Source organism: Schistocerca cancellata, chromosome 4 (assembly GCF_023864275.1).
Source record: "Schistocerca cancellata isolate TAMUIC-IGC-003103 chromosome 4, iqSchCanc2.1, whole genome shotgun sequence".
In the NCBI taxonomy this organism is placed as follows: Eukaryota; Metazoa; Arthropoda; class Insecta; order Orthoptera; family Acrididae; genus Schistocerca; species Schistocerca cancellata.
Window position 1 is genome coordinate 512,347,417 of NC_064629.1, and position 15,094 is coordinate 512,362,510.

The window sequence follows — 15,094 nt, forward strand, 5'->3', positions numbered from 1 at the left end:
GTAGTGTGTGGCTAGTTGATTGGATCAAGTGAAGCTTAATAGTAGGGATGTGTTCAGATGTAACTGATTTTTCCTGTATGTTCTATTTTGACTTTGTATTTATGACCTTGCTTCAGCACATACTCAGTAAAAATGGAGTCTGGGCCATGTAATCTGCAGCTACGCTGATGCTCAGTCAGTCTAGCTGCATAATGACCTGCCTGTTTGACCAACATAAAATTTGTAGCAGTCAATGCAAGTCATTTTATAAACTTCACTATTACTTAATAAATCTGATTTACCCTTGCTGTTGAATAAGATACGAGCTGTGGTGCCTCTTACATAAAATGAAGCTTTGTAATTACAAGATTTGAGAGTTTTACTTTGGTTATCAGGTATCCTTTATTTCCATTCTGGAAATGCACCCAAAAATAATGCAGAGTAGCCAACACTCACCAATGAAAGACCAAAATCTGTTGAACACCTTTCAGCATATCTACTCTCTCCTGGTGGATTGCCTCAGTGTGCTGGTACTACCTGGTGAAGTCAGTAGTAGTGACATACGTCAAAATAAGTGCTTGATAGATTGTTCATAAGGTGTGAAATTTGGCTTCTGTCATGTTCAGGTTCTTTGTGTGTAACAGTTCTTCAGTTGCTGTTTGGCTATACAGACCTGCTGCTGGTTGTCACCAAATGTACTTTTAATTTACACCTGTAATTTGTCTCAGCTCCTGAGTTTTTCCTTGTTGTCCTCAAACCACTGCTGGCTGCACTATCCAAGTGAAAGCAGACCTTGGCAAGAAAAATTTAATCTCACCAACTGTATTTGGTAATACAGTCAAATCTATTTAGCCATCTAGTCAGTCTAGTCATAATTTCCAAGAACACTGCTTCATTTGTGGCGTGCATATTACTCATCTAATCTTTCATATCCATTGGTACCTTAACAATGCATACAGTGAGAGGACGAACCAAGCCATTTCATTAATTACAAGGTTTCCATTTTTCAGTTAATGTTATGATCTATCTGCAGTCACAAAAACTTAACACTTTCTACCTCTTGTTATTCAGTTAAAATATTAAATGGTCTGCACTGTGTCTTACCAAAATTTCATGGTAATCCATTTGTCTTGAACTATCTGTAGACATTTCCAGATAATTTGTCAGCTTCCTTTTCAGTGACTGAACTGGAGCTACTTTTTATTCATATCCTTTTATAATTTGCAAAAATAACAAAAAAATTATTTTTTACATTGTTGTTGAAAATTCATTTCTGTACATTAGAAACAACAGAGGATTCAGAATAGAACCCTGTGGTGTATCGTGTCAGATTTCTTCAAATTCTGAGAGCCTATTGGTTGACATGGAATTGATACACTATGTTGTCATGCAGAGTGGAGAGAAACCACGAACCCAGTGTATCCACTGTTACATGATATTTTATCTTTTGCATGAGACTATTGTGGGTCACCAATTTTTTGAGATTTATTTTCTCTAGATATTCTGTGAACAGTTTTGTAAGATCCTCTTACATTAAATTATTACCTTTCCTACATGTTTAATAATTTCTATTGGAACACCGGCCTCTCATAGCACATTTGCTAAGTTCATACAGAAAATCTATTTTATACGTCTCATCAGGAATTACTTCTGGAATATCATTTCTTTGTTGTGAGTTACTTGTGTTTGTTTCATCCCTTGACTATAAAAACATTTTTAAAATCTTTGATTGCTTGTACAACTTTCTGTTGTTATTTACTATAAAGGCAGTTGTATTTTTAGTTCAATTTAGCCTTTTGCAAAGTCTGTTTTGTATTTGTTTTCTTCTGGAAGAATATACACTCCTGGAAATTGAAATAAGAACACCGTGAATTCATTGTCCCAGGAAGGGGAAACTTTATTGACACATTCCTGGGGTCAGATACATCACATGATCACACTGACAGAACCACAGGCACATAGACACAGGCAACAGAGCATGCACAATGTCGGCACTAGTACAGTGTATATCCACCTTTCGCAGCAATGCAGGCTGCTATTCTCCCATGGAGACGATCGTAGAGATGCTGGATGTAGTCCTGTGGAACGGCTTGCCATGCCATTTCCACCTGGCGCCTCACTTGGACCAGCGTTCGTGCTGGACGTGCAGACCGTGTGAGACGACGCTTCATCCAGTCCCAAACATGCTCAATGGGGGACAGATCCAGAGATCTTGCTGGCCAGGGTAGTTGACTTACACCTTCTAGAGCACGTTGGGTGGCACGGGATACATGCGGACGTGCATTGTCCTGTTGGAACAGCAAGTTCCCTTGCCGGTCTAGGAATGGTAGAATGATGGGTTCGATGACGGTTTGGATGTACCGTGCACTATTCAGTGTCCCCTCGACGATCACCAGTGGTGTACGGCCAGTGTAGGAGATCGCTCCCCACACCATGATGCCGGGTGTTGGCCCTGTGTGCCTCGGTCGTATGCAGTCCTGATTGTGGCGCTCACCTGCACGGCGCCAAACACGCATACGACCATCATTGGCACCAAGGCAGAAGCAACTCTCATCGCTGAAGACGACACGTCTCCATTCGTCCCTCCATTCACACCTGTCGCGACACCACTGGAGGTGGGCTGCACGATGTTGGGGCGTGAGCGGAAGATGGCCTAACGGTGTGTGGGACCGTAACCCAGCTTCATGGAGACAGTTGCGAATGGTCCTCGCCGATACCCCAGGAGCAACAGTGTCCCTAATTTGCCGGGAAGTGGCGGTGCAGTCCCCTACGGCACTGCGTAGGATCCTACGGTCTTGGCGTGCATCCGTGCGTCGCTGCGGTCCGGTCCCAGGTCGACGGGCACGTGCACCTTCCGCCGACCACTGGCGACAACATCGATGTACTGTGGAGACCTCACGCCCCACGTGTTGAGCAATTCGGCGGTACGTCCACCCGGCCTCCTGCATGCCCACTATACGCCCTCGCTCAAAGTCCGTCAGCTGCACATACGGTTCACGTCCACGCTGTCGCGGCATGCTACCAGTGTTAAAGACTGCGATGGAGCTCCGTATGCCAAGGCAAACTGGCTGACACTGACGGCGGCGGTGCACAAATGCTGCGCAGCTAGCGCCATTCGACGGCCAACACCGCGGTTCCTGGTGTGTCCGCTGTGCCGTGCGTGTGATCATTGCTTGTACAGCCCTCTCGCAGTGTCCGGAGCAAGTATGATGGGTCTGACACACCGGTGTCAATGTGTTCTTTTTCCATTTCCAGGAGTGTATTATGGATGAAAATGTCCCTGGTGAATTCTCCTAATGTGTAGCTTTTGTTATGTCTGCTATCACTCTCTACGTTTTCCACCAAGAACTATTCTTTCATCTTTGGCTTACTTTTGCATTAAAACCTGTCATGTTTGTCTTCTAGTTGGATTTGTCCCCTTAATGATGGCGTCAGTCCACTACTCCAAATATCCATTCGCCAAAGCTAGAATTCAGATGTCCGAGGAACCATTTAGTGGCAAAAGGGATGCTGAAAATATTACCCATTGTGCACAAGCTTAACAGGGGTGAAAGAGTCTGACTATGCTTGTGAACTGGTGAATAGTGTTGAACTCAACAGAGCTCTGTGCACAGTCAAGAGCATACACAATGAGAGTCATGGGAGGGCAGCTTCTCCCTTCAAGCACACACACATACCTACAAAAAGAACTCTGCAAACCAAACTTACATTCTACCATGAGACAGACAGATTTATCAATTTAGTATCAGACTGAAGGAAGCCAGAACAGACAATGAATATTGACTAATAGTAAGTGTACAGTCAGCAAAATGGAGCATATGCTATGATGTCATTATGCACAGTAGCCAAGTGTTGGTGTTGAGTTTTGTACAGAATACATATGCCATGTAGATATGAAATCTTCAAATTATTTGTATAATTTAAAATGCCTTAATCCAAATTATCATCAATGTTGTATTTTTGAAAACCTCATTATTCAGTGTAGAGTTTACAAGCTACTGACAACAGTTTTAGTAGTACTTCACACAAAAACATCTTCTTTAAAGTAATATTCAAAATTTATGATTCATAAAAACCACATGTACTGCACATTTGACCCCACTAATTATTATTTGTTCTATAATTCATGTACCTTATTTGAAAATCCTCCGGACATTTTATCTTTTCTGAAAACTGTATTTCTGAAGTTTACTTATTCAAAATTTTTGTTTTCAAGTTTAGATCTTGAAATACGATCCTTCTGAAAGTACAGTATTTTTATCAAATAGCACTAATTTTTCTGTTTCTAAATATGTACAATTTTACATGTTATGGTTTTGTGTTAGTTAAACAGTTTTTGAATTAAAAAGTTAAATTTCCAGAAATCTCAGTGTGGGTTTTTCTAAATCCCTGGGATAAAAGATACACCCAAAATTCTTCTACATAAAATAGAATCTATAATTTTTGCGATTTGAAGTACATGTCCATTATAATTATCTGGGCTGTTATGCCATGGTTGGTTGATGAATTCTGTGTCAATTCCCAACGTTTCGTCCCTGTCTGCAGAGGACATCTTCAAGGGGGTCTGTAGCTTGATGGAAGGTCCAACACACCCAATGGCTCACTACTGACTGAAGTACAAAGAGTCAGTGGCGAGCCAGTGGGTGTGTTGGACCTTCCATCAAGCTACAGACCCCCTTGAAGATGTCCTCTGCAGACAGGGGTGAAACGTTGGGAATTGACACAGAATTCATCAACTGACCACGGCATAACAGCCCGGATAATTATAATGGACATGACATTTCCGGCTGTGAAATGTCTACATTTTAGATTTTAAGTACACTATGTTATTGTCCTAGAAAATAACTTCATACTCTAATGTACATATGTGTTAATTATCAGTCCTGTCTTTTATGCACATATTGATAATTTAATAACTTAGTATTTTAAGTTTTTGTGATTTATAAAAATGCTGCACACAAAGTCAGTCAGTCTTGGATGGACATTCATTTTCATTACGTTTGTACAGGCAGTCTTAGATAGGCTTTCATTATGTACAGACCTTATGTTACCCGGTCCATGTCTAGCATTTCAAGAGTAAAGTCAATATATAAAAGTTCCATGTCAGTGGTCTATAAAAAGCCAGAATTGAGTATATTTACACATATACAGTCACAGTCTATCTACAGTCAAACGAAATCACTTGGAAAAACTTCAAACAAACATTTATTGAATTCAAATGACATAATTTCCCCTTGTTTGTGCAATTTAGGCTCATCATAGTTTCTATACGTTTGCTTATCTGCCATCTTACAAATGTGAGGTTTTCCATGTAAAAGCTGATCACCACTAAAAAAGACAGTGATTACAAATATGCATAAATGTGGAATCTATTTTGATGATGCTAAGCAAAGTCATTTAATGTTCATTCAAAATGCCTAGCAATCACCAACTGAACTCAGAAATAAGTGTATGACATCCAAGAAATCAATTATAGCTGAACAATAAATTTACTTTTGGTCTGACTCCATTTGGAATACTTTGAGTGAGTTGTGTATACCACTAAAAGTTCATGAAGTACAAGACTGCTGTGAACTGGCCCAGTCATTTGAAAATCTTTTTATTGCATGTTGCTGATGTTATGAGTATATATGTGCAAACCTTGAAACACAGAGTTAGAGTGGGCCATAGTGTTGACAAGGAAGCTGTGTCATTTACAAATACAAAAGTTACAAGAAGGAACATTAATAAAAACCAATAATTCTGAGACCTGTGTCATTCATTGTACAACACACTATTTCCACAATATGAATGCTGAATACCCAATACTGAGAACAATACCTCCCATTTTGGAAAAAAAAGAAAAGAAACTTCTTGGGCAGGCAGCTGGGTTCCACAAAAGATCAACAATCACTTAAGATACACACAGAGAAAAAATCAAATATTTGAAATTATAACAGGAAAGAAAGGGAATTACAAAGATTGGCTGCAATATTTCTGAGACACTGAAAAGTAACTAATAATGGGAGACCTATTACACTGCCTGAAAAAGGTGTTAAGCATTAGAAGGGGAAGAGAAAACAAAATTAAACTTTGCACATTGAGAGGGTATGTGATTTTACTTGAGCTATTAAAAAATAACTTTTCAGCAATAGCCAACTTACCATTATGATGTTGAACCCACTTTGACCTGGATGCATGTACCCATTTGGTTGGGAAAGGTATCGTAATGCCATTCATTTGACTTCTTAAGCAATCTGGCCCACGACTCTTAACTGTTCCTTGATATCCTTGATACTGGCACTTAGAAAGAATTGACATTTCAGCTGGTCCTGCACATGTTCTATTGCGGAAAGATTTTCGGGATCTTGCCGGCCATGGCAGTACTTCATCATCCCTCAGACAATCCTTACACACATGAGCATTGTCCAGTTGAAAAATGGCACCATGACACTGTCACATGATAGGATCTAGAATGTCTGTGACATATTGTTGTGCTGTCAGAGTTCTGTCAATCACTACTAGCTGTGACCTGAAGTCATACACACTGGCTCCCAACATTGAGATGCCAGAAATAACACTGCTGTGCCCCTCCAAAACATTGGAATAATGGGACCCCTCTCCAGATCAACACCACACTCACCAACAAAGGTCATCTGAGGTAATGCAGAAATGTAATTAATTGCTGGACAAAATGTGAAATCATTCATTAGAAGTCCAAGCTTCCCGGTCACAGCACCACTCCAAACACAGCCATTTGTGTTGTTGTGTTAACAGTGAACACACATGGGATGGTAATTCCCAGTCCAGTTGCTGCTAGTATCTGACCAATTGTGCAGGATGAGACAGAATGTTGCATGGAGTCTATTACTTGGTCTTGGATGCCAGGTACAGATGTTCTTGGTGTGCCATAGTGTTCAATTTTTGTGGGGATGAGATGTGGTGAACCAGTACCTTGACAACAGCTATATGTGCTCTCATTTCCCCATGCAGTCCAGCATGAAACCACTGTCACATCTAAATGCCCCACAAATCTGGGGTTGCGCGATTTGTCCAGCTGGCTAAATAGAGACCCACAAGCGGACCCCTTTCAAACTGTATGGTTACTGATAACACTGTCCCATACAAGTATGTGGCATCTCTGTGTCTTTTAATGATCACCCTACATCTGACAATCTTCATGCCCCTTATGTACACTACTAGGCCTAGTAACAACACTAGACATGAACAATGCTACTACACTCAGGTGGTTGTTTTATGTCACAGATAATTGCAACTCTGGTCATTTACATACCTACTATGATGTGTATGTGTACAAAATTACATTGACAGCCAAGAGTGGAAATGTGCTTGCACTGGTTTCTAAGGGAAGAAGCAACTATTGTGAATGCTGTGGTGAAAGTGGGTTTGTGCCAAATGCGTTATTAATATTTAAATCTATGATGAAATATTGTGATCACACTGATCATAACATTAATTAATCCACCATCTGCCTATGCTCTTTGGATTGTTGAAATAATTAACAGGTTGTCATGAAAACATAGTTTGTTTTATGAAGCCATGTAAAAATTACAACTGTACACTCTAATTAAAAACAAACAAGTAAAGATTCAAAACATCTAAAATTGATAGTATCTGTACTGTGTATCAGCACACAGTTATTAGATCACCTTCATATTGTATTTAAAATGCAATCAATCTAATTTATGCCACACTGAAATAGTATTTCAGAAACACAAATATTACATTCAAGCTGGATAGTTGATTTGCAACACAAAAGAACAGTTTCCTGTTATAAAGTCCAGTAGGCCTCTCATTAAACACATTTTTGAGCAGACAAGGAGGATTAACTATTGACATAATGATAATAATTCATTGTCAGCACACAGGCCAACTGTACCACGGCAGTGAGTAATAATGTAAGAAGGAGTGATAACTGAAGTGGTCGTCTTAAGATACAAAGAATGGCTATCAGCCATAGTGTCACTAACATGAGTGGATTCAGTCTTATGTTACAGGTGTGTGCTATTTAAGGACCTATCATATTTAAGGTGGGTAGTAGTAGGGGTCTTCACCCTACCTCTTGCAGTACCATTGTGCATAGTTACTTTCTTCCCCTTCGCAGCTCGCGTGACATCTCTTCAACTATAACCAGAGCCATTTTTTGTGGACTCTCAAAATTATTTCATCATTCATCATCCATCACAAAACTAGTGTGGGTTTGCCTACTACCCTCTACTCACATCCCAGTTGTGTAAGATGGTATTCTTGACCGAAGCCGCAACTATTCAATCGAGTAGCTCCTCAACTGGCATCACAAGGCTGAGTGCACCCTGAAAAATGGCAACAGTTCATGGCGGCCTGGATGGTCACCCATCCAAGTGCCGACCACGCCCGACAGTGCTTAACTTTGGTGATCTCATGGGAACTGGTGTATCCACTGTGACAAGGCCATTGCCTATATGTTTATTATATAGGGCTGTAAATACTGACTAACCATATTGTCGGCAGTAAGTAATGGAGAGCAACAAACCTGTATTTGTATACCACAAAATTATCCATCAAAATGGTTATGATGCTAACAGTGTGAACATCTGGATTAGAAACTGGGATTTACTGATTGATCCCCTTAATACTCATAAAGATTTAACTGAGGCTGTGTCTTCAGTCCTTAGTAATATATTTTTGCAACTATTAAATATCAATAATGCATGCTCAGCTTCATGAACACCAATATTTTTCTCTCATAAGCCAGCACAGAAATTTTTTTCTAAGTTTTCTAAAAACTGCCATTCCCTGTTACCTGTAGCATAGACTCATAGCCTCAGCAGCTGCTGTACCTTCGTCTAATAGGGAAGCATTAGCTACTTCCATGCCTGTGAGGTCACATACCATTGTTTGGTAATTCAGCAGCCCTTCAAGTCTCCCCTGAGCTACTTCTGGCTGATAAGGTGTGTACTGTGTGGTCCTATGAAAAAGAGAGAACAACTGGCAATCAGACTGATATGTTGGAATCCATTTATCTTTCTAATAAACTAAAGTATTTTAAATAGTATGTGTGTTCTCAAATACATACCAGCCAGGATTTTCAAATATATTTCTCATAATTGTGTGAGGAACACAACAATTGTTGTAACCCATGCCTATATAACTACGCCACACTTTGTTCTTGTTTGCTATCTCCTGGATACGTTTTATTAGCTCATATTCACCTGAAATGTAAGTAAATATTTGGCAGTGGTGGTTTTATAGTGATATCACTGAAATTAATATATTTGCATTTATATAAAAGTATAAAACATCAAAGAATTCTTTTCAATACTGATACATATTCTGCTAAAGTGTGCAACACCAAAATTTAATTTACAGCATGGCTACTTGATTTTATACAACAGATACTGAAAAGGGGAAACATTCATTTCCTAATTCTGTTAAGATGCCATCTTTTTCTACTGGTTTAACTTTAATAGATTTACAAAACTCGGCATTTCTCATTGCATTAAGCTTACAAACAGGATTGTGCTGTATATACTTTACATAATGAAGTAACCCCTGTCGCCAACAATTTGTAGTTCAGACTTGTGAATCTATGTACCATAATTTATGATAATGCTGCAAAAAAAAAAAAATGTTGCTATCAATTTGATTTATACAGATCACTTTTACAGAAAATGGTTAACTCTGAAAATGAAATTAATAATGGCAGACAAAGGAGTAGTAACTTTGTTTGAAAATGGAGAGAAACTTTAAAACTGATCCTTAGGTCTTGTGCAAGTAGAACTTCAAAATGTTGTAAAGAAGTAATAAAATGGAAGATATATATGGTAAAAAATATTCTGATAGGTCTGCACAGTGTGGCAATAGTGTGTGTGAGAGTGAGTGAGAGAGAGAGAGAGAGAGAGAGAGAGAGAGAGAGAGAGAGAGAGAGAGAGCACAAAAATTGGCAAAGGCAAATAGATTTATTGTCTGGTGTGACAGAACTCAACATTACATGTTTTTCATTATCACCTCAGTAATTTACTTATTATTACCCAGTACTGTCATGGCTACGAATACAACAAAAACATTCCCTCTAAGAGCTATAATTATCTGAAATCACGCCTGAAAATGGAAATCAACTTGTCCAGCACTTTCTCCTCAACAAACAGATTAGCTTTGTTATTCTTTCAACATCCTCAACATCTATGCTAAGCTTCTCATCTTACAACTTCCTTCATTAATCCAATCACTGTAAGGGTTACTTTGTCAGAAGAGAGATAATCTGAGGTGACACAGTAAACTGTCAGGAGGTTGTGATGCAAACAGGCTCTAAACCAGGGGTTTTCAGACTGTGCATCACAGCTCCCAGAGGCATCACAGCCTTACAATGGGAGTGTAGTAGTGGTTTTACAAAAATAATAATTTGGTTAATTTGCTTTCTAAGCAAAGGAACAATGTGTGCACTGGTATTGATTTCTTTCGGGCTGGCAAGAAAGTAGTGATACAGTGACAGTGTGCTAGATTGCAGTCAAATCTTACTAAACAACTCATTTATTTTTATTAAGTAACAATCGGTTTGAAGGTTAGTTTTGTTGAATGCAGATAATTTTATTTGTTTATTGTCTTTTGTGATGATTTTTGTCTCTATGTCAGCATGGATAAATTTTTAAATGTAAGTACAAAATCTATCGTGCAGCTCTAAAGACATGAACAGATGAAAATGCAGGAGGTATGAGAACAATTACTGAACTTTTGGTTTTACATGTACTACAGTTGGACATGTTGAATGACCCAGTGTATCATTTGTTTCACAGTCCTAGCTACTGAAAGCATGTTTTGTAATAAAATGAAATGACATTTGGAGTCAAATCACAATACTTTGGCAAACAAACTATGAGAATACCTTTCCCACAATTTGAAAGACATGGAGAACAAAGAAAAAAACTTTCACCACAAAACTATGATTCCTGCAAAGGCTCATATTTCACTTCACAAAGATGCCTACTGTGTAGCAAATAGCGAGAAACCTCAAAATATACTGGAAGATATTTTATTTCATATAATACATGAGTCAGCTGCTAAGAAACTAGCAAATATGCCTTTGTAAGGCAACATTATTAGTCATTGAATACTTTATGTGGCCAAAACCACTAATTGTTGACAATTAATGGTTGGAAAAACTCCAAGGTAATGGTGATTTCGCTACTCATCCAATGAAGCCATAGACAAACAATGATATGCACAGGAAAATAACTCTTGGGACAAAAGCAACAGACTTCTTTGAAATACTACACTCTTTATTGAAGAAAAGAATATTAATTGGGAAAATTGTGTAGGCATTTATACAGATGAAGACCACAGTGTGGCTGTCTTTGACATTTATGCCAGATTGCAAGCTCTTTGTACACACTTCCATTCACCAAGAAACACTTGCATTATAAAGCATGAGTCCTGCCGTTCATGAGCTTCTTCAATCAGTGATCAAAGTTGTACACTTCATTAAATGTCTGTCACTTAAGCTAAGGTGTTTTCAGCAAATGTGCATTACTATGGCAGTTGAGTACATGTCCCAAATTGATTACAGTAGCTCTTGCTAGCTTTCGCATCGGGATATCTTGTTCAACAGAAACATTTCCATGAAGTTCATAGACAGTGACTAAATTTTGATGCAGGTGTTTCTTTGTGAAAGCTTTTAAAACTCAGTTTATGGAAGGTATCCCTTCAAGGTAATGAAATCAACATTCTGTAACTGTCACACAAGATTTCAGCTTTCAGGTAGATTGTGGAAGAAAAAGTTGGATGATAAAGATATACATTACATTTTCCCTGCTCTTCACATGGTTGTAGAAGACAATAACTTTCAGCTGAGTGAAGAATTGAAATCTGTGTTTATTGACCATTTAAATGAACTCATTGATTACTTTCTGAAGGACATTTTAGAACAAGTTAATCAACACAGTGAATTAAAGCTCCATTCAGTACAGAACTTACATCAATGCTTACCACTGAGGAACAAGGGTCCTATTGATGTATAACACATGTGAATTGGCAATGCAGCGAATCAACATAAACACCAGAGTTAGTGGCTCATTAGGAAAACTAAGGGGGACTATTGAAGTCTAAGAAAGTGCCGAGTGGCAGCACTAGGAGCAGAGCAGAAGTACATAGAAATATGAAAAATAGAAAGGGAAATGGTTAAAACAAATATTGGAAGACATAGTCTTAAAATCTATCAACAGGAATGTTAAGGAGCACAAAGCTATAGTGGTAGGAGCAGATAAGGGTAAGGTTTGCTTGCAGTAACATCATCGCCCCAGAAAATCAAAGTAAGCTAAATGTACTTTATCCAAGACTCCAGCCATCTGCACCAAAATCAAGACACACAAACCAGAATTTCTGGTTCACCTCATTCTTAATTGTATTGGTAACCTGGCAGAACTTGCTGCCAAATTTGTTCCTAACATCTTAAGACAATATTTTGTTTATCATGTCATTTACTCAATTTCAAGTAGCAAGGTGCTCATTGATAAGCTTCAGAATAAAGCAGTTCCCACAGTCTGCTGCTTAGTCTCTCTCAATGTGAAAAACTTGTACACAAACATACCTATCAATGAAACTGTCAACATTATTGTTGATAATTTAAGAAAGGAGAGTACACTCATTACTGATGAAATTGATGAGCTCGTATTCCTCCTTAGAATCATGATGTCATAAAACTATTTTTCTTTTCATAAACATATGTATAAACAAAAAGGCACTAGCAAAGGGGAACTGCTTAGCTGGCTGTTGAGCACACATTTTTCAACAACTCATTAGAGAACAAATACTTCAAACAGCAATTACTCAGTGATTGGTTGTGTGATTGATTGAGTACTTAGCACCCATTTAGACCCTAATTTAGTACAACATGAATTAACTAATGTGAAGGATACCACCAAAGCTAATGGCTATAATGTCAACCTAGTAGACTAGGTAGTTTGTCAAAAATAAGCAAATTTGAATAACACAATCAGTTCTCATAGTACTCCTTCAGACTTCAGCTATGACACTTTACCTTTTTGGGTGATACATTGTATAGACTAGACAACCTCCTCAAATTGCATCATGTTAGTCTCTTTCTACATCCGTGATAGGATTCAGTACATGTTCGTCCACAATGAACAGCGAACTAAAGATTTCTTCTCCAACTCCAGTAGGCATAAGCTCACCTGTGCCCATTGTTCCCTAACACGCAGACTGGTAGTTCTGTCAAAATAAGATTTCAAGAGCTCCATCTTACCAAAATGGATGAAAAAAAAAATCTTCAATTGTAGAATATCTTAGTACTAGTGGCCATTGTGAACCTAATCTTGACACCCTCCAGGTTTTACACTGTGACCCTAAAGATAAAGAACTATTCTGGAATAATTTGAGATAACTAAATTCCTTGAACATTCTAAAAGTTGTATATCTCAATGACCAACTGGTGATAAGAAATTAAGTTTTTTGTGACTACAATATCAGCTTTATCAACATTTGAATAACTGCACCTTTCTTCAGTACACTTAATCCTGTGTTCAGTGTGGTTTATGACACATTCTTGTTTTTGCCCCTATTTACCTTTCTCTACAGATTCATTATTTCACAACCCTGCCTCATTCCTTATATCCAATTCTTTATTTCTTATTCCACTCCCCCCATCCTTCCACTCTTCTTTCCTTTCAGCTATAAGGTGTTTACTTTGTTATTCAATAGTTTCCTTATGCTGTCATTAGCTCTAGCTTCAGAGCATTTAATTTTGTTTACTTTATAATAACAGCATTATATATTCATATATTCCACTTTACTGTGTTCCCCTTCTTTTTAATTATTATATAGTTTAGTTTTACCTTTATCATTATCACTGGTTATGTAAGATTCAACCTGTGTATTCCTTATTATTTTATTTGTATTTATTTTAAGCATTTCCCCTTCTATTTTATGTATTCACATGCCTTTGTACTTCTTCTCTGCTCTGATCACCACCACTTGGCACTTTCTTATGGACTTCATGAGCCCCTCTTAGCTTACCTAGTGATCCACTCTGGTGGATATGTGGAGTCACTGCATCACCTGTTCACACATAATATTAAATGTTTGTGATCGCCTTCCTATATTTGCACCACTTTCCACTTCCACTTGTTGAGTGTTTACTATTATTATTCCTTAACTCTCACAAATTTATATCAATTCTGAGCTCAGTAAAATTTTTAACATTTTAATATAACTTTACTCATCTTGCCATTCTCAACCAGCCTCCTGGTCAAAACATGATGGTCGCGTATTTTGTTTTAACCTTATGTTATTGAGGATTTTCATTATCTTACTAATGCGGCTTTCACTGTTTAAAGAAAAATACAATAATTTTCATACCTCACTATTAACTCAATCTTGGCAATTGTTGGTGCCAGATAGATTCATGTACTTTCATGTACCTAATAAAAACTATTTGGTTATTACTTGCAGATAAGCTGAAGGTGTGTCAGTTGACTCATATTTATACCTATATTTAACTTGTATCTCTGCAAATTTCACTCTGGAGTTTTGTTTTCATGTAGCTCAGTTGTTATGATGTAAGTTCTCATGCATTATGTGCTGTACAATAACATAATTTTGTAGGTACATTCAGTGGAATATGTGGATACTGTCTGTTCATGATGCTGGATGACAAAATATAGGTATTTGTGCTTTGTGGGCTACACTACTTTTTCACCTCCATCCCCACCTTGTTGATAGGTAGGTGCTTTTTTTGTTTTATTAAGCATCCATTCACCAGTTATTTGATGTAGGATATAGCTTACTTTTGATTCAACAATATAAATAATTTTAAGCATATAATACAATACAGTAAATTGTTGAAATAAAATACAATGAAATAATAGTACAATCTAATATATAGTTCAATAGATAAAAAAGCAATTTTTCATACATAATAAGATAGAGGAAATAATTTATATTTATGTCAATGGATATTCATTTACAGTGTAATGGTATCTCACCTGCAAATGTTTTTAGAGCCCTTTCAATTTTTGTAGTTCCTTTATTGTCTTTATGTTGTGGGGAAGTCTATTGTACAGTTTTTATCAGTTTTTGATGGCCTATTTTGTCTGAGAGCTGTGCTTGCATGCTCACTGTGAAG

At 37.8% G+C, this 15,094-nt stretch overlaps 1 protein-coding gene across 1 annotated transcript in view; it reads right to left on the reverse strand.

Annotated features, from left to right (window-relative positions):
* Positions 1-15,094, reverse strand: part of LOC126183409 (glycine dehydrogenase (decarboxylating), mitochondrial) — a 316,896-nt gene that overhangs the window by 172,959 nt on the left and 128,843 nt on the right. Inside the window, exons 3-4 of the mRNA XM_049925357.1 lie at positions 9,035-9,170; positions 8,762-8,926 (exon numbers count right to left, since the gene is read on the reverse strand). Coding sequence (XP_049781314.1) covers positions 8,762-8,926; positions 9,035-9,170 — 301 coding nt within the window. The remainder of the gene's footprint in view (positions 1-8,761; positions 8,927-9,034; positions 9,171-15,094) is intronic.